The sequence below is a fragment of the Mustelus asterias genome, unplaced genomic scaffold (assembly GCF_964213995.1).
Source record: "Mustelus asterias unplaced genomic scaffold, sMusAst1.hap1.1 HAP1_SCAFFOLD_97, whole genome shotgun sequence".
NCBI lineage: Eukaryota > Metazoa > Chordata > Chondrichthyes > Carcharhiniformes > Triakidae > Mustelus > Mustelus asterias.
In genome coordinates this window covers 1,064,388-1,082,400 of record NW_027590145.1, presented here as the reverse complement: position 1 = coordinate 1,082,400, position 18,013 = coordinate 1,064,388, and the positions used below count along the sequence as shown (strand labels likewise).

The window sequence follows — 18,013 nt, the reverse complement described above, 5'->3', positions numbered from 1 at the left end:
ATCTTATTGAATGGCGGAGCAGGCTCGAGGAGCCAGATGGAGCACAATGTTGGTAAATGTGAGGTCATCCATTTTGGTAGGAATAACAGCAAAATGGAACATTATTTAAATGGTAAAAAATTGCAGCATGCTGCTCCTAGTTCTTATGTTCCTCTCTCTTTCTCTCACTCTCACCATGACTCAGGTCTGATAACCCACTGCGCGAGTCTTGCCGTTACACCCTTGGCAAACCGTGACTTGGCACAATTTTGGGAACATGGCTTCAGTTTGTTTTTCCTTTTGACAAGACATTCAGACCATTGTCCAGAAAGCCTCGCTCTCTGCAGAATAAAACACACACACTCACACACGATGGAGGCCGACAGATAAAATGGGGGGAAAGGATGAACAGGGGAAGGGGCTCTTTAAAAAGCTTGCCTGCCCCCCCTTTCACCCCGTCAGGGCAGTCTAGGTACGTGGAGAGATCTCGGATTGTTTTCACTGGAAAGACGGAGGCGGAGGGGGCGACCCGATAGAGGTCTATAAAATTAAAAGTTTCAAAGGCTTATTTTATTATTGTCACGAGTAGGCTCACATTAACACCGCAATGAAGTTACTGTGAAAATCCCCCAGTCGCCACACTCCTGTTTGGGTAACACTGAGGGAGAATTTGGCACCCGAACCAGCACGGTCTTTCGGAGGAAACCGGAGCACCCGGAGGAAACCCACGCAGACACGGGGAGAACGTGCAGACTCCACACAGACAGTGACCCGAGCCGGGAATCGAACCCGGGTCCCCTGGCGCTGCGGGGACAGCAGTGCAAACCCACTGTGGCACCGTGCAAATAGTGAGCAGCGTGGTAGACAGACTAGATAGTCAGAGGTTTTTTTCCCCCTCCTCGGGTTGGAAGGGTCGACTACAAGGGGTTGAAGGTTAGAGAGGGACAGTTTGAAAGGGAGATGTGTGGGGGACGTTTTTCCCACACAGAGGGTGCCTGGAACGCCAGAGGAGGTGGTGGGAGCGGGGCACATTAAGATTCAAGGCATATCCTGATAGACACACAAATAGGAGGGACACAGAGGGATAGAAAGCGCGTGTCAGCTCAGGCTCGATGGGCTGAAGGGCCTGTTCCTGTGCTAACATTGCTCTTGATACAAGAAGCACAAAGGGAGAGGGTGCAGCTTAGTAAGTGGGCTGTGGAGAGGGAAATTAATTGTATTTCTCCTGTTGTAACAGTGCCAAACATTGCTTATTTAGGACTTGTTCCTACCTTACTGCTGTGTGAGTCACCAGACGCAGCCATCTCGGGTGCAACACTCGAATCCTTCCCCGCCTCTGTCTGACCTGGCAGTAAATCCCTCCAGCTGGAGTTAAACATGTCCTGCTGTGGTGTCGAGAATCCTTAAAGGGGCATTGCCCCCTGTAGCATCTCTCTCCACACTGTCAGCACATCAGACATATGTCTGAAATCGCACGCGCCCCGGACATTCTCTCTCCCACCTTCTTCCGTCGGGAAAAAGATACAAAAGTCTGAGGTCACGTACCAACCGACTCAAGAACAGCTTCTTCCCTGCTGCTGTCAGACTTTTGAATGGACCGACCTCATAATAAACTGAACTCTCCCTCTGCACCCTTTAATATCCCACCCAGTCTAATCCCACTCTCCCCCCTCACTCCCCGCACCCTTTAATATCCCACCCAGTCTAATCCCACTCTCCCCCTCACTCCCCGCACCCTTTAATATCCCACCCAGTCTAATCCCACTCTCCCCTCACTCCCCGCACCCTTCAATATACCACCCTGTCTAATCCCACTCTCCCCCTCACTCCCCGCACCCTTTAATATCCCACCCAGTCTAATCCCACTGTCCCCTCTCACTCCCCGCACCCTTTAATATCCCACCCAGTCTAATCCCACTGTCCCCCTCACTCCCCACACCCTTTAATATCCCACCCAGTCTAATCCCACTGTCCCCCTCTCACTCCCCGCACCCTTTAATATCAAACCCAGTTAAATCCCACTCTCCCCCTCACTCCCCGCACCCTTTAATATCCCACCCAGTCTAATCCCACTGTCCCCCTCTCACTCCCCGCACCCTTTAATATCCCACCCAGTCTAATCCCACACTCCCCCTCACTCCCCGCATCCTTTAATATCCCACCCAGTCTAATCCCACTCCCCCCTTCACTCCCCACACCGTTTAATATCCCACCCAGTCTAATCCCACTCTCCCCCTCGCTCCCCGCACCCTTTAATATCCCACCCACCCAGTCTAATCCCACTCCCCGCACCCTTTAATATCCCACCCAGTCTAATCCCACTCTCCCCCTCGCTCCCCGCACCCTTTAATATCCCACCCAGTCTAATCCCATTCTCCCCCTCACTCACCACACCCTTTAATATCCCACCCAGTCTAATCCCACTCCCCTCCTCACTCCCCGCACCCTTTAATATCCCACCCAGTCTAATCCCACTCTCCCCCTCACTCCCCGCACACTTTAATATCCCACCCAGTCTAATCCCACTCTCCCCTCACTCCCCGCACCCTTTAATATCCCACCCAGTCTAATCCCACTCTCCCCCTCACTCCCCGCACCCTTTAATATCCCACCCAGTCTAATCCCATTCTCCCCCTCACTCACCACACCCTTTAATATCCCACCCAGTCTAATCCCACTCTCCCCCTCACTCCCCACAACCTTTAATATCCCACCCAGTCTAATCCCACTCTCCCCCTCACTCCCCACACCGTTTAATATCCCACCCAGTCTAATCCCACTCTCCCCCTCACTCCCCGCACCCTTTAATATCCCACCCAGTCTAATCCCACTCTCCCCCTCACTCCCCACACCGTTTAATATCCCACCCAGTCTAATCCCACTCTCCCCCTCACTCCCCACACCGTTTAATATCCCACCCAGTCTAATCCCACTCTCCCCCTCACTCCCTGAGCCCTTTAATATCCCACCCAGTCTAATCCCACTCTCCCCCTCACTCCCCACACCGTTTAATATCCCACCCAGTCTAATCCCACTCTCCCCCTCACTCCCTGAGCCCTTTAATATCCCACCCAGTCTAATCCCACTCTCCCCCTCACTCCCTGAGCCCTTTAATATCCCACCCAGTCTAATCCCACTCTCCCCCTCGCTCCCCACACCCTTTAATATCCCACCCAGCCTAGTCCCACTCACCTCCTGCACCCTTTAATATCCCACCCAGCCTAGTCCCACTCTCCCCCTCACTCCCCGCACCCTTTAATATCCCACCCAGTATAATCCCATTCTCCCCTCACTCCCCGCCCTTTAATATCCCACCCAGTCTAATCCCACTCTCCCCCTCACTCCCCGCACCCTTTAATATCCCACCCAGTCTAATCCCATTCTCCCCCTCACTCCCCGCACCCTTTAATATCCCACCCAGTCTAATCCCAATCTCCCCCTCACTCACCACACCCTTTAATATCCCACCCAGTCTAATCCCACTCTCCCCCTCGCTCCCCACAACCTTTAATATCCCACCCAGTCTAATCCCACTCTCCCCCTCACTCCCCACCTTTAATATCCCACCCAGTCTAATCCCACTCTCCCCCTCACTCCCCACACCGTTTAATATCCCACCCAGTCTAATCCCACCCTCCCCCTCACTCCCCACACCATTTAATATCCCACCCAGTCTAATCCCACTCTCCCCCTCACTCCCTGCGCCCTTTAATATCCCACCCAGTCTAATCCCACTCTCCCCCTCGCTCCCCACACCCTTTAATATCCCACCCAGCCTAGTCCCACTCTCCCCCTCACTCCCTGCGCCCTTTAATATCCCACCCAGTCTAGTCCCACTCACCTCCTGCACCCTTTAATATCCCACCCAGCCTAGTCCCACTCTCCCCCTCACCCTTTAATATCCCACCCAGTCTAATCCCACTCACCCCCTCACTCCCCACAACCTTTAATATCCTACCGATTCTAATCCCATTCTCCCCCCCACTCCCCGCACCCTTTAATATCCCAGTCTAATCCCACTCTCCCCGCGCCCTTTAATATCCCAGTCTAATCCCATTCTCCCCCTCACTCCCTGCACCCTTTAGTATCCCACCCAGCCTAATCGCACTCTCCCCCAATCCCTGCACCGTTGAATATCCCACCCAGTGTAATCCCAGTCTCCCCACCCTTCAATATCCCATCCAGTCTAATACTGCTCTCCCCTTCAATTCCCGTACTTTCATATCCCACCGTCTAGTCCCATTCTCCCCCTCACTCCCCACACCCTTTAATATCCCACCCAGTCTAATCCCATTCTCCCCCTCACTCCCCACACCCTTTAATATCCCAGTCTAATCCCATTCTCCCCACGCCGTTTAATATCCCAGTCTAATCCCATTCTCCCCCTCACCCTTTCATATCCCACCCAGTCTAATCCCACTGTCCCCCTCACTCCCTGCACCCTTTAATATCCCACCCAGTCTAATCCCACTGCCCCCCTCACTCTTTAATATCCCACCCAGTCTAATCCCACTCTCCGCACCCTTTAATATCCCACCTCGTCTAATCCCACTCTCCCCGCACCCTTTTCTGTCCCTTCCAGTCTAATCCCACGCACTCCCGGCATATTCTACCCAGCCTACTCCCACTCTCCCTCCCTGCACCCTTTAATATCCCAACCAGTCTAATCCCACTCTCCCCTAAATCTATTCAAGCTGTGTAGGCTTCCTTCCTGGGACTTTTCCTCCATACACTTGTGTCCACCTTGTAAACGTGCTCCCTTGAATTCCCACGTGCAGTCTCTTTGCAGCGTTTGTTGGTCCATTTGGACTCCTATGGCAATGGCCACAGGAAGCCAAGATCCCAGTAAGAGACAACTTTGTGCACTTATAATGGAATTCTCGTTTAATCATTAGGGGATTTACCCCAGCCTGGGACATGCCGCATCTCCATGAGACATTGTTAGCGCCACACAAACTGGTGGTTATCTCATCATTCTTCCCCTCACCCTCCTGCCGTAAATATATCCCACATCTACTCCTTCCTATCCTCATAATCATGGCAGAACAAAGGTAATTACAACACAGTAACAGGCCCTTCGGCCCTCCAAACCTATGCCGATCATGATGTCCTAACTTAAAAAAAAACTGCCCTTACTCGGGTCCCTCTATTCCCTCCATATTCATGCACCCATCCAGATGCCTCTTGCAGATTGGAGTCCTGTTCACAAAGGTATACCACAGCGATGTTTAATTCGTTTTGGTGTCAGCGCTCCGATTCCGGTCTCGAAGGGTTAACACTGCCTCTCGCTCCGCAGAGGCTGCCAGGCCTGCTGAGTTTATCCAGCACTTCCCGTTTGTATTGGTAACAAGGTGGATCCACGACTCGGTGAAGGTGGCCTGGGGAAGGAACATTGATCCCGGGACGCACCGGAGAGTTGTCCTGCCCTTCCGGAGTTCGTGACTCGGATGAAAGCTAAACACTGCAGCTGCTGGAGATCTGAAATAAAGGCTGGAAAAACTCAGCAGGTCGGGCAGCAGCCGCAGAGAGAAAAACCGTGTTAACGTCTTGTGTCTTCTCGGAGTAAAGTAAAAAGCTTATTTATTAGTCACAAGTAGGCTTATATTCAGACTGCAATGAAGTTACTGTGAAAATACCCTAGTGGCCACACTCCGGCGCCTGTTCGGGTTACACCGAGGGAGAATTTAGCACCCTAACCTGCACGTCTTTGGACTGTGGGAGGAAACCCACGTGGACACGGGGAGAACGTGCAAACTCCACACAGACAGTGACCCAAGTCAGGAATCGAACCCGGGTCCTTGGCACTGTGAGGCAGCAGTGCTAACCACTGTGCCGCCCCCTTACATCAGACTCGGAAGCGCTAACTCTCGATTTTATTTCCCCCACAGATGCTGCCGGGACTGGAGGAGTTTTTCCAGCACTTTCCATCTGCACTTCTTGACACAGAGATAAAAGTGCGATGATAATCCTAACACATCAGACCAATCTACAGGAACTGGACGAAGGAGGATGGAGGCGAACGAGACCCAGATTGCTATGATTCCTGGCAAGGGGAGGGGGGCGGGGGGTGCGGCGAGTGCCACAACAAGGCAAGGGGTGACGGGGGGGGGGGGGGGGGGGGGGGGAGGAGTGAAACAGTGGCAGATGCCACAGCACGACAAGTGTGAATGTCTAGTCAACAGGCGCACATACACACACATAAAAGAGGTGTTTCAGATTAGGTTTATTGAATCTTGCTACACATTTACGATACAAACAACCCTCCCCACTCACTGCCAACTCTTTAAATTTCAAGACACTGGTTCTCCAGTGTAGGCAATTATTACACAAACTAAATCATTCTGTCATACCAAAAAGAAAATTAAATGCCTCATTTTTTTTTTGTTTCAACAGCGGACGTGTAATGTCCACCCACCTCCGCAATCCCACTCCTCTTCCATCAATTCCCACTGCTGCCCCAGCCCAAAGACAACCCCACTTTTCACTCTTGCGCTGCCCAGCCTCACTGAAGGTGCCATCTCTCGCGAGGTACATTCTCACCGATCGGCAGGGCAGCTCCCCGAGAGAAGATGCAGGCCATCGTCCGCCCTGCTGCCCGGGACCAGTACACCGCACACGTCCACCGGTTGGCCTGCCCGTGGAGCCAGCGGCTTGCGAGGCACGGCCCCCCTCTACAAAAGTAGGAGCCACCCACGAACGCAAGTGCACCCGACTTGCCAGGGTGAAAAAGTACCGAACACACACACAGATATACTGTAAGAAGTCTCACAACACCAGGCTAAAGCCCAACAGGTTTATTTAGTGTATCACGAGCTTTTGGAGCACTGCTCCTTCGACAGCTGAGGAAGGAGCAGCGCTCCGAAAGCTCGTGACACCAAATAAACCTGTTGGAGTTTAACCTGGTGTTGTGAGACTTCTTGCTGTGCCCAACCCAGTCCAACACCGGCATCTGCACATCACAGATATACAAACAAACACACACACACACACACTCAGTCCACCCTGAAAAGGGTACCCCCTCTGCCCTTTCACAGCGAGTCCAACAAGCCAGATGGAGAGAAATATATCCAGGAGCTGGGCGATTCTCCCCTGCGCCCCCCCCCTCCCCCCCAGGCTTCCTCTTCATGCCAACACAAGGGGCACCAACGGCGGCGAATCGCTTTTTTAAAAAAAAAGCAGTAAATAAAAAAGTCTGGCGACGGAAGGAAAGAGACGAGGGAGTTTCTCAGGGAAGTCGGGACTGTTGTCTCTTAACCCTGGCCGGTAGTGTACGGGTTACGCACTCTGCCCATGAGCGGACCCCAGGCTGCGGGAAGATGATGGAAGGACTGAAATGAGGGCAAGCCCAGCCACGGGGGGTGGATTATCCATTCCTGTGTGTCCCCCTCGGCAGCTGGGAGTCATAGCAGCGTCGGCAAGGTGTGCGGAAGAAGCACCTGTCTGTCTGTAGTGCGGTGGGGGTGGTGAAAACGCAGCTTTTAATGATGTATCGGATTATTCGAGGTGGCGGTACAGTTTAAGGGGCTAGGATGATTTTAAAAGTGGAGAGGGGCGGTGGCGGCGGGGGGGGGAGGAGCCAGTTCAGCTTTGCAGCATGATCCCTCTAGCTGCTGTGTGTTTTACACCAAGGAGTGACAGATCGGAGGCTGCATGTCTCCACCGCCGCCCCAAAACCCTTGAGCTCCACATCAGAATGTGGAAACCAGGTCCCCCCCCCAAGCACTTACCCACTCGAGGGATGCCCATGGGGGGGCAGGCAGGAGCGAGCGTGACGATCTTTACTCCCTCGGATGGGAGCAAGGCAAAACAGAACAGGCTCCCCGCCCCGTTGAAAGGGGCCGGGGGGCGAAAGCATCGGCAAGAACCGCCACATAGGAAAGCAAGCGGTGCCTGGCGAGGATGTTAGCGGGAATGTGCAGGGAGGGGCGATTCACTTTTCTGTTTAAACAAAACAAAAGGTTGTCCGGGGGGGGGGGGGAGAGAGAAAGGGAAAAAAAAACCCCTGGCAAGCAGCATCTGATCACAATCAGCGAGATGGAGAGCGTTAAAGAGTGTTTACAGAATCTAGGCTGGGCTGCAGTGATTATATCTAATTTTGTTTTTTAAAGAGAGAGAATGTAAGTGATGTTTTAAACGGCGAGGCGCTGTCGTGCTGCGATGGCGGGGCCGTGTGTTCGCCTGGAGAGAGCAAAACTTCCGGTCGGAGAGCGGCGGCGGAGGAGGAGGAAGAGGAGGAAATCGTCGGTTCATTGGGCATAGCGGGTGTCGGTGGTGTTATCGTAGTCAAACTGATCATACCTAAGAGAAAAAGCACATCATGTCAATACAGGGCCGGCCGCAACGGTTAAAAAGTTGCTTCATGCAATTCACCGAGGGAGGAGCCGGGGTAGTTAAGCAGATGTGGCGGGACTGCAGCGGGGAGGGGAGGTGGGAATGGTTGGGGCGAGGGGGTCCGACGGGATAGGGCCTTTATATGTTCTTGTTTTAAAATGTGCCTCCCCAAAAATCGAGGAACGGTAAGCGGGACGTCCCACCCCGCCGCCCACCCCTTCTGTCCCTGTCCCTCCCCACAGATTTGAGCCAGGACGGATCCGGGAGACCGCTGCATGTTCCTCGGCTGCTACAAGCCACCACACCTCAAAAAGAAAAGTACTTCACTGGCTGTCAAATGCTCAAAAGTTCGGGGTTGTCATTTTCCTCCCCCCCAGCAAGTGTCTCTGACTTGGGATTCATTTGTTACTCTGTAGTGGCTGCACCCCCCCCTTCCCCCCCGCAGCTCCAGCCACAGGGGAACGGGCATCGTTGGTACACAATACTATTCCAGCATCACACAATCGCGCAGAAGGCGAAGAGTTGTGTGGTCGTACAGCGGAGGGGGAGGGAGGGTGCGGACACTAGCTGCTGGACTCGGGGAGGAGCCTTTGGGGGCAGGAAAGTTTATCAGGCGGCGGGGATGAAAAGGCCCCCCCCCCCCCCCCCGAGCTGTGCCACCCGGCGAAGGATACACCATCAGGGGAACGGGTCCCCCGCCTACTCCGAGTCTACAGAGCGATGTTCGGTTCAGGGGGAAGTGGATGGAGACCTGTTAGCAGTCTGCGTACCCGGGTGGAGACATTGTGTAGGTGTGGGGGACGCAACTCAAGACGTGTCTGCAGGCAGGAGGTTGTGGGGGGGAGGGGGAAAGAGAGAAGAATCTTAAGCAAGCAGCTTCACAGATGATTGGGAATTTTTCACGGAGAATGAGGGACTGCAGCATCTCGGAGCGGGCGGGTGCAGCTGAGACAGAAACGCCTGACAGAACATAAAACCAACCCGGGAGCTGGGCATCAAGAGGCAGCCGATTTGAAGGACGTTACTTGAAAACAGGAGCCACGATCGTGGAACTCCAAACCCCAGGACATGCCCCAATCCGGGCAGACAAGCTCAGTGACGGGACAATGCACCCCCCTTCCCCGTTTGAACACCAGCGACTTAGAGAGTCACCCCTATTTGCCCATCGCCACACAGTGGCAACCTGGGCACAAGTATCGTTCGTAATTCCTGGCGGCAAAATGCCTCCCCCCCAGAGATCTCACGTCAACTTTACAAACAGGAACCCTGATGGCCACAGCCGAGTCCGAACTCCCCTCCCCGTCACTAACGCTGCTACGGCAAGGATAAATGGAAGATTCTTTTTATTAAAAAATAATTTTGTACAAGACAACATTCAGAGCAATCTATCCAGGAGACAGATATCCGTGAAAGATTGTTGGAGACAAGTCGCACAGTTTGAGAATTGGTCAGTGGAATTGGGTTTGGATACTTGATCGCATTCTCTCAGGTCTAGACGCAACCCGCCTCTGATGAGGCGGGCTCTGGGTGTTTCATAGTTTAAAACAGGCACTGTATTTCAAAATCCTGCCCACTTCATTCCGCCACTGCATCGTGACAGGGCTTCTGCGTGACAGCTTAGAGAGTGTGGCTGGCGACTGCAAATGATCCCACTGCAATCCATCCCCGTGACTGGTGAAATCTGTTGTTAACGCAAGGAGGCTGTTTTAATTAGTGGAGGGCGCTCTTGGGTCGGGGGAGGTGCCAGCCGTAAGGCCATTAAACTAGGCAAAATCTGCAGGGATCGCCGGGATTGTGGACAAGTCTACGGTTCCCACCAACAGAAAGGGACACTTCCGACCAAGTTGACCTGGCCGCCTCCAAGCAACGACCAATCCTGTACCACAGCAAAGCTTACTCGGGGAGTGCGATGTAACGGCCACAGCATCAACGAGGCGGCGGCCAACCGGCCCGCCGTGCTGGCTCTCTGAACCGGTCACCCAATCAAGTCCCATCCTGTTTACTTGAGGAAGTTTCTCTCCGACTTTGAACGCCACCCTTCTTAAACTTTCCCGCCAGGAGTAGAATAAACCGGTGTACTGGGTACCATGCTAAAAAGTCTATTAAGACACACTCTCTCTCGGCACCTGGGAGCTCTGCACCGCTGTGGGGGCGAGCTGGGGCGGGGTGTGGTTTCCCCAGGTCCTGAATCTTGACAAAAGTCGGCAGATTGGATCGCTGCGATCACCCAGTAACTCTCATTTGCTCGGGAAGGTAAGAAAGGCCGTCTAAGTAGCTGCTCCGGAAGGAATGAATTCTCCTGAAGGGCAGCGAAGCGCGATTCACAGCTTACAACATTCTCTCTCCAGACACAACCTCGACCACAAAAGGCTCTTCAAGCTACGGCGGAACTACTCCCCGGTGACCGTGCCCCCCCCTGCCCCCGACACGCTAAAGGACCAGTTCCATTTACAACCAGAAACAAAAAACGCCTGCGGCGAGGAGGGGCAGTCGGGACTTGTCCCTCACCGACACCGCGTACACCTCCCCACGCCAGCGTCAGGATCCGCCTTTCTCACCGTGGAGCAGGGCTGGCGCTACCACTCCGAAACCTGGGCACTGCCGAGGGAAGACTCGTTAACATGTGGCTCTGACTTCCACGCAGGGGTGGAGAGACAAGTCGCACTCGCGGCAGGCCAGGCTGCGGTGGCGGCAGCCTCCTCTTCCCGCCCGCCCTCCGCCTCACAGGGCCCCTTACTCGCCGTGCTCTTGCCGGCAGCCGATACATACCTACTGATGCTATCATCTATGAATGTCTCATTCTGATATTTTGGCACAGTGAGGGGCGACAGACGGGTGCGTTCGTACAGGGTGCAGCTGTTGGCAGCCGCAGTGGTGGACGCGCTGAGGCGGTTCGGACTCCTCTCCCTCACGTAATCGAGCGGCGCATAACTGGCGGCGGTGGCGCCCGCGCTCTGGTAATCTTCGTAATAGTCGTAATAGGAGCTGTGGCCATAGTCGTAATCGTAATACGAATAGTAAGAGGGGTAATATTGAGACTGGAACTGGTACTGGGCGTACTGGTTATAGCGCGCCGAGTGGCAATCTCGCGCCTGGTGCCCCTGCCTCCCGCAGCGCTGGCACACATCGCGCTGCCCGCCAGACTTCCCGTAGGTCGACCGGGACAGCTGCACCCGGAGCTTGTTCCCGTTGAACTCCTTCTCGTCCAGGTTGGCGATGGCTTGGATGGCGTCCTCTTCCTTCTCCATGTGCACGAAGGCGTAATCTGCAGGGCGGGAAGAGGACAGGTTGCAAAGTCACGCTCAAAGCAAAAAAAATAATCGTAACCCTGGCCAACCGCCGGGAGAGCGGCAACGCCTACGACTCGCTCACACGGTGCCTACCCACTGGCCTTTTCAGGGGAAGCTAGACAAATTATGGGTGAAGATGGGACGGGGGAGGTGGGGGAAGCTGGTGTAGCATTGGATTCAAACGGCCTGCTTCTGGCCAGCACCGTTCTACACAAACCCACGGCCGTAAGCAAAACCTACCGGGAATGCTCAGCCGGATCTGTGGAGAAAGAGAGTTGAATGTTAAATGGAAACAGACAATGCAGCAGGCCTGGCAGCGTCTGCGCGGAGAGAACCAGTCTGCATGAGAGCTTAACGTTCATTCTTTGATTCTGATTTGATTTATTATTGTTACATGTATTGGGATACAAGTGGAAAGTATTGTTTCTTGCGCGCTGTACAGGCAAAGCTCTATGACTCTCTGAGCTGTTCATAGAATACACGGGGAGAAGGAAAGGAGAGGGTACAGAATGTAGTGTTACAGTCACAGCTAGGGTGTAGAGAAAGATCAACTTAACGCAAGGTAGGTCCATTCAAAAGTCTGACAGCAGCAGGGAAGAAGCTGTTCTTGAGTCGGTCGGTACGTGACCTCAGGCTTTTGTATCTTTTTCCCGACGGAAGAAGGTGGAAGAGAGAATGTCCGGGGTGCGTGGGGTCTTAAATTATGCCGGCTGCTTTGCTCTTTCTCTCTCCACAGATGCTGCCAGAATTGCCGAGTGTTCCCAGCACCCGCAGGACATTTATTTTTTCAAAAACCTACACAATTGGATTGGGAAAACCTGATATCTCCCCGTCAGGAAAGGTTCAAATTGTCCCCGATTCACCAGCTTTACAGAAACAGAAGATAGGAGGAGGCCATTCGGCCCTTCGAGCCTGCTCTGCCATTCATCACGATCATGGCTGACCATCCAACTCAATAGCCTAATCCTTTCTCCCCATAACCTTTGATCCCGTTCGCCCCAAGTGCTATATCCAGCCGCCTCTTGAATACATTCGTAAATCATTGTTGCATATGCTCCCTAAATTGTAGTTACTCCTGCATCCCCGCTGGAATCTCTTGTGTAATGTCATTATATCATGGCATTTCCTTCTGTAGCCCGTTTCTGAACCGGCCAACGGTTCTTACAGCAAAGAACTCAACCCCAATCATCTGGCATCTGCGATGATAGCTCGAGGTGAGCGATTCCAAACCCAAATGAACAGAAATTGGCAGGAGCAAAATGAATCATAGAATCCCCCCAGTGCAGGAGGAGGCCATTCGGGCCATCGAGCCTGCACCGACCACAATCCCACCCAGGCCCAATGTATCCCCGTAACCCCACACACACACACACACACCCCGCTAATCCCCCTGACACCAAGTGTCAATTTAGCACGGCCCAATGCACTTTAACCAGCACGTCTTTCGGACTGTGGGAGGAAACCCACGCAGACACGGGGAGAACGTGCCGACGCCGCACAGTTTCAGACCAAGGTCGCAGAGCCGTGCCTATCGGGCAAGGCCTCAATGGCGGTCGGACTGGCTCACTGAGGTTGGAAGCGGGGTTACTATAACGATCTTCAGCACCCATCAGCTCAGGATAGCACGCTCTGCCAGAGTCGCTGACAGCAGTTGCTGCTTTAGTGACCGCCGCCACTCCTAACTGCTCACACACTCAGGCGACCGCTGCTCAGTGACGCCCCGGCCACTTGCCGGAAAGCGTGACCACACCTGCGTGGACAAGGTCCAATTGGTCGCGGCGTGCTCCCTGGTTGAATGGGTTCCATCGAGTCACACCATGTGGAGAGATTGGTCAAGCCAGCAGCGACAGAACGGTACAAGTGGTTGCTGTCGATTTGCATCAGGGAGTGGGCAGTTTGAAAGTGAAGGTTGGAATGAGAAACATAGGAATTTTAAGTCTCCAACATGCCGCTGTCTAAACTGCATGACATAGTTGGAGATGACAGAATGTGGCCGGGTTTGGAGGAGGGGAGGGGACAGAAAACACTCCCTAAATTAATAGTCATAGAACCTACAGTGCAGGAGGTGGCCACTCGGCCCATCAAGTCTACACTGACCACAATCCCACCCAGGCTCTAACCCCACATATTTACTCTCCTAATACCCCTGACACTAAGGGGCAATTTAGCATGGCCAATCCCCCTAACCCGCACATCTTTGGACACTAAGGGACAATTTAGCATGGCCAATCCACCTAACCTGCACATCTTTGGACACTAAGGGACAATTTAGCATGGCCAATCCACCTAACCTGCACATCTTTGGACACTAAGGGACAATTTATCATGGCCAATCCACCTAACCTACACATCTTTGGACACTAAGGGACAATTTAGCATGGCCAATCCACCTAACCCGCACATCTTTGTACACGAGGGGACAATTTAGCATGGCCAATCCACCCTAACTCGCACATCTTTTGGGCTGTGGGAGGAAACCGGAGCACCCGGAGGAAACCCACGCAGACACGGGGAGAACATGCAGACTCCGCACAGACAGTGACCCGAGGCCGGGAATCGAACCTGGGTCCCTGGCGCTGTGAGGCAGCAGTGCTAACCCACTGTGCCACCCAGCCCTGTGGTGTTCCACCAGCATTTGATTTAATTTGCTATCCTTTTCCTTTCCCCCCATTTCTTTCCTCTTGGCAACTCCATTCCCCCCTCCCCCCAGATTTATGCTCTGACCAGCCTCTGCACAACCTCTCACTCAGCCACACTCAGGGAGGTGCTGTGTCTCTCAGTTTTATTGTAAATCTCTCATCAGGCGAGTTTAAAAATACCCCAGAAGGGCAAGGAGGTCCCCCCAACCCCCCCTTGACGAACATAATTAAATCAGAGCGACTGATCGTTGCTATAGAACACTGCTGTATTGGGGCTGGCCCCACTGAACACGGACTTGGGGGGGGGGGGGGAAAGTTCCAGCTGGCCCCACTGAACTCGGACTTGGGGGCAATTCAGTGGGGCCAGCTGGAACTGGGACTTGGGGGGGATTCCAGCTGGCCCCACTGAACACGGCCTCTTTTAAGGTCAAACCAAATAAACAAACTCAAATTAAATCAGGACAAAGTAAAAGGGGCAGTTCCCCAAATGAAGGGGGAAACAACAGCCCGAACAAAAATCAAAAGTACAAAGGAAACTTAAAAAAAACATCAAATTAAAATGTGATTATCAGGGTCGATAACGCACTCCGACCCCTGCGGTGCCCAATGGGCACGGCACTCGGGGGAATTCAGAGTTTAGAAGATTAAGGGGCTATCGTTTCTGAACTGTTTAGAATAATTAAAAGATGTGCTTTGGGTCGATGGAGAAAGGTGTTCTCTGGTCTGGAGGCAGGCACAACGTTCAAACAGCACCAGTGCACTCAGAGGTGACTGGGAAATCACTGTTGGTATGTGAATAGGATAGAGGGGCAGAATGGCCTCCAGCATCTCTTTTCCATGGGTTGGATAACCACCTACACTCCCTATGGAAGAACTGAGTGACCCTGTCACCCCAATGGGGTGGGGGGGGGGGTGGGGGGGCGCTGAATGGCACTGAATGCCACCCCATTACAAAGAGGGAATGAATGGGCATCCATCCCACCACCCTCAATGGAGGGTTGGACTGAATGGGCTCCCTGCTGCCCCCAATGGAGGATCCGAACGGCCTCCCTGGTACACCCAATGAAGGGGCTGAATGGTCCCTCCGATGGCCCAATAGGCCGAATCATCCACCTCTCCACCCCCGGGGGTGGGGCCGAACGGACGCCCTGCCGCCCCCCGAGGAGGGAGGGCCGAACGGACGCCCTGCCGCCCCCCAGAGGAGGGGGGCCGAACGGACGCCCTGCCGCCCCCCAGAGGAGGGGGGGGCGAACGGACGCCCTGCCGCCCCAAGAGGGGGGTGGGGGCGAACGGACGCCCTGCCGCCCCCAGAGGGGGGGGGGGCCCGAACGGACGCCCTGCCGCCCCCAGAGGAGGGGGGGTCGAACGGACGCCCTGCCGTCCCCAGAGGAGGGGGGGGCCGAACGGACGCCCTGCCGCCCCCAGAGGAGGGGGGGCCGAACGGACGCCCTGCCGCCCCCAGAGGAGGGGGGGCCGAACGGACACCCTGCCCTCCCCAGAGGAGGGGGGGGGGGGGGCCGAACGGACGCCCTGCCCACCCCAGAGGAGGGGGGGCCGAACGGACGCCCTGCCGCCCCCAGAGGAGGGGGGGCCGAACGGACGCCCTGCCGCCCCCAGAGGAAGGGGGGCCGAACGGACGCCCTGCCGCCCCCAGAGGAGGGGGGGGCCGAACGGACGCCCTGCCGCCCCCAGAGGATGGGGGGCCGAACGGACGCCCTGCCGCCCCCAGAGGAGGGGGGGCCGAACGGACGCCCTGCCGCCCCCAGAGGAGGGGGGGCCGAACGGACGCCCTGCCGCCCCCAGAGGAGGGGGGGCCGAACGGACGCCCTGCCGCCCCCAGAGGGGGGGCCGAACGGACACCCTGCCGCCCCCAGAGGAGGGGGGGCCGAACGGACGCCCTGCCGCCCCCAGAGGAGGGGGGGCCGAACGGACGCCCTGCCGCCCCCAGAGGAGGGGGGGCCGAACGGACGCCCTGCCGCCCCCGGGGAGCTGAACAGCCCTAAATGAAGGGGCTGAAGGGATCCGCTGCTGCCTCAACCGGAGGGGCTGACGGGCTCCCCTGCTGTCTCAAGTGGAGAGGATTGAAGGGGGGGGTCCCCTGCTGCCTCAAATGAAGGTGTTGAACGGGTCCCCTGCTGCCTCAAATAGAGGGATTGAAGGGGGGTCCCCGTTTCATCAAGTGGATGGGGCTGAAGGGGGTCCCCTGCTACCTCAAGTGGACAGGGTTGGAAGGGGTCCCCTGCTGCCTCAAGTGAAGGGGATTGAAGGGGGGGGTCCCCTGCTGCCTCAAGTGGAGGGGATTGAAGGGGGTCCCCTGCTGCCTCAAGTGGATGGGATTGAAGGGGGGGTCCCCTGCTGCCTCAAGTGGAGGGGATATGGAAGGGGGGGTCCCCTGCTGTCTCAAGTGGAGGGGATGGAAGGGGGGTCCCCTGCTGCCTCAAGTGGAGCCGTACCTTTGACAATGTCGCACTCCAGCACCCGGCCGAACTCCTCGAAGCGGGCCCGCAGCTCCTGGTTGCTGCAGCCGCTCGCCAGGTTGCCCACGTAGACCTTGGTGACGGCGGCCGTGGCCCCGGTGGTGGTGGCGCCGGTGGTGGCGCCGGTGGTGGCGGCGGCGGTCCGGGGCCGCGACTCGGCCACGTTGAGCCGCTGGCCGTGCAGCTCGTACTGGTGCAGGGCGGCGATGGCCCGGCCGGCCTCCTCGGCGCTCTCCATGTGCACGAAGCCGTAATGCCGGATGATGTCGCACTCCCGCACCGCGCCGTAGCACTCGAACAGCGCCCGCAGCTCCTCCACCGTGGTCTCGCTGGGGATGTTGCCCACGAAAATCTTCATCTTTATTTGTCGCGTTTTTTAAAAAAAAATTTAAAAAATTCCCGGTGATGGTCGATTATTCGCTCCCCCTCATCGCCTCACGGGGCTCACACAAAATGGCGCCGATCCCCACCGTTCGTCCGAGCCGCCTTCCCCCACCCCCCCCTTCACACACCCTCCCTGATTGACAGCCCCATCCGACCAATCGCGGCCGACGCCGCCCACGTACAGCCAATGGGACGTCGCGTTCAGAGCCCGCCCCCTCACTTCCGCCCTCTCCCACCGGAAGAGGAGGCCAAAACCGCTTTGTCCCATCCGACACACCCCCCCTTCCCGCTACTGATTGGTGAGAGGGGGGGGGCGCGCGATCCCATTGGTGTGAAGGGCTGTCGCTCAATTCGTAGACCCGCCCACTCCCGCTTCTGATTGGTGGAGAGTTGGGGGGACGCGCGGTCCCATTGGTCTGATCGGCTGTCGCTCACATCGTAGACCCGCCCCCCCTCCACTATTGATTGGCCAGGATGGGGCGTACGCGCGATTCGATTGGACGAATGTGCGGTCGCTCAAGAGGGTGGTCCTGACCCGCCCCCCCGCTTGCGTCAGCGCCTCTATTGATTGGCCGGGACGGGGAGGGGAGGCGCAATGGGATTGGTGCATCGGGCTGTCGCTCAAGACTGTTGCCCCCCCACTTCCCCCCCGCCCTTCCTCGCCCCCCCCCGCCCTTCCTCACCCCCCCCGCCCTTCCTCGCCCCCCCCCTACTATTGATTGGTTAGGGAGGGACGGACTCGAAATCCGCATTCGTGCACTGGGCTGGCACTCATGAGGGGGCGGGTGTCCCCCCCTCCGTTGATTGGCCAGGAAGGGGCGACGGCGGATTCCGATTGGTCCAGTCCGCTGTCACTCAACACCATGTCCCGCCTACCTTCCGTTGATTGGCCGGGAAGGGGCGAAGGCGGTAC

General features: G+C 55.9%; 2 protein-coding genes across 3 annotated transcripts in view; both read right to left on the bottom strand.

Annotated features, from left to right (window-relative positions):
* Positions 1-1,488, bottom strand: part of ccs (copper chaperone for superoxide dismutase) — a 30,930-nt gene extending 29,442 nt beyond the window's left edge. The window contains exon 1 of the mRNA XM_078202796.1: positions 1,251-1,488. Within this exon, the coding sequence (XP_078058922.1) occupies positions 1,251-1,358 (108 nt within the window). The 5' untranslated portion in view covers positions 1,359-1,488. The remainder of the gene's footprint in view (positions 1-1,250) is intronic.
* A 4,699-nt stretch (positions 1,489-6,187) lies between these two features.
* Positions 6,188-17,239, bottom strand: LOC144484269 (RNA-binding protein 4B-like). Of its 2 annotated transcripts, XM_078202793.1 has the most exons (3): positions 16,693-17,239; positions 11,080-11,575; positions 6,188-8,277 (listed from the first exon to the last, which is right to left on the bottom strand). In XM_078202793.1, the coding sequence occupies exons 1-3, from the start codon at positions 17,072-17,074 to the stop codon at positions 8,226-8,228; spliced, it is 930 nt and encodes a 309-aa protein (XP_078058919.1). In that variant the 5' UTR covers positions 17,075-17,239; the 3' UTR covers positions 6,188-8,225. The 2 variants fall into 2 exon arrangements, with proteins under 2 accessions (XP_078058919.1, XP_078058918.1); XM_078202792.1 differs by having other exon boundaries at positions 6,188-11,575.
* Between the last annotated feature and the right edge of the window lie 774 nt (positions 17,240-18,013).

Excerpts from the sequence above, each read along its gene's own strand:
- LOC144484269 (XM_078202792.1), bottom strand. The coding sequence starts at position 17,074 with ATGAAGATTTTCGTGGGCAACATCCCCAGCGAGACCACGGTGGAGGAG. Across the intron at positions 11,576-16,692 it reads GGAGTGCGACATTGTCAAAG|ATTACGCCTTCGTGCACATG; the intron begins GTACGGCTCCAC and ends CCCGCCCTGCAG.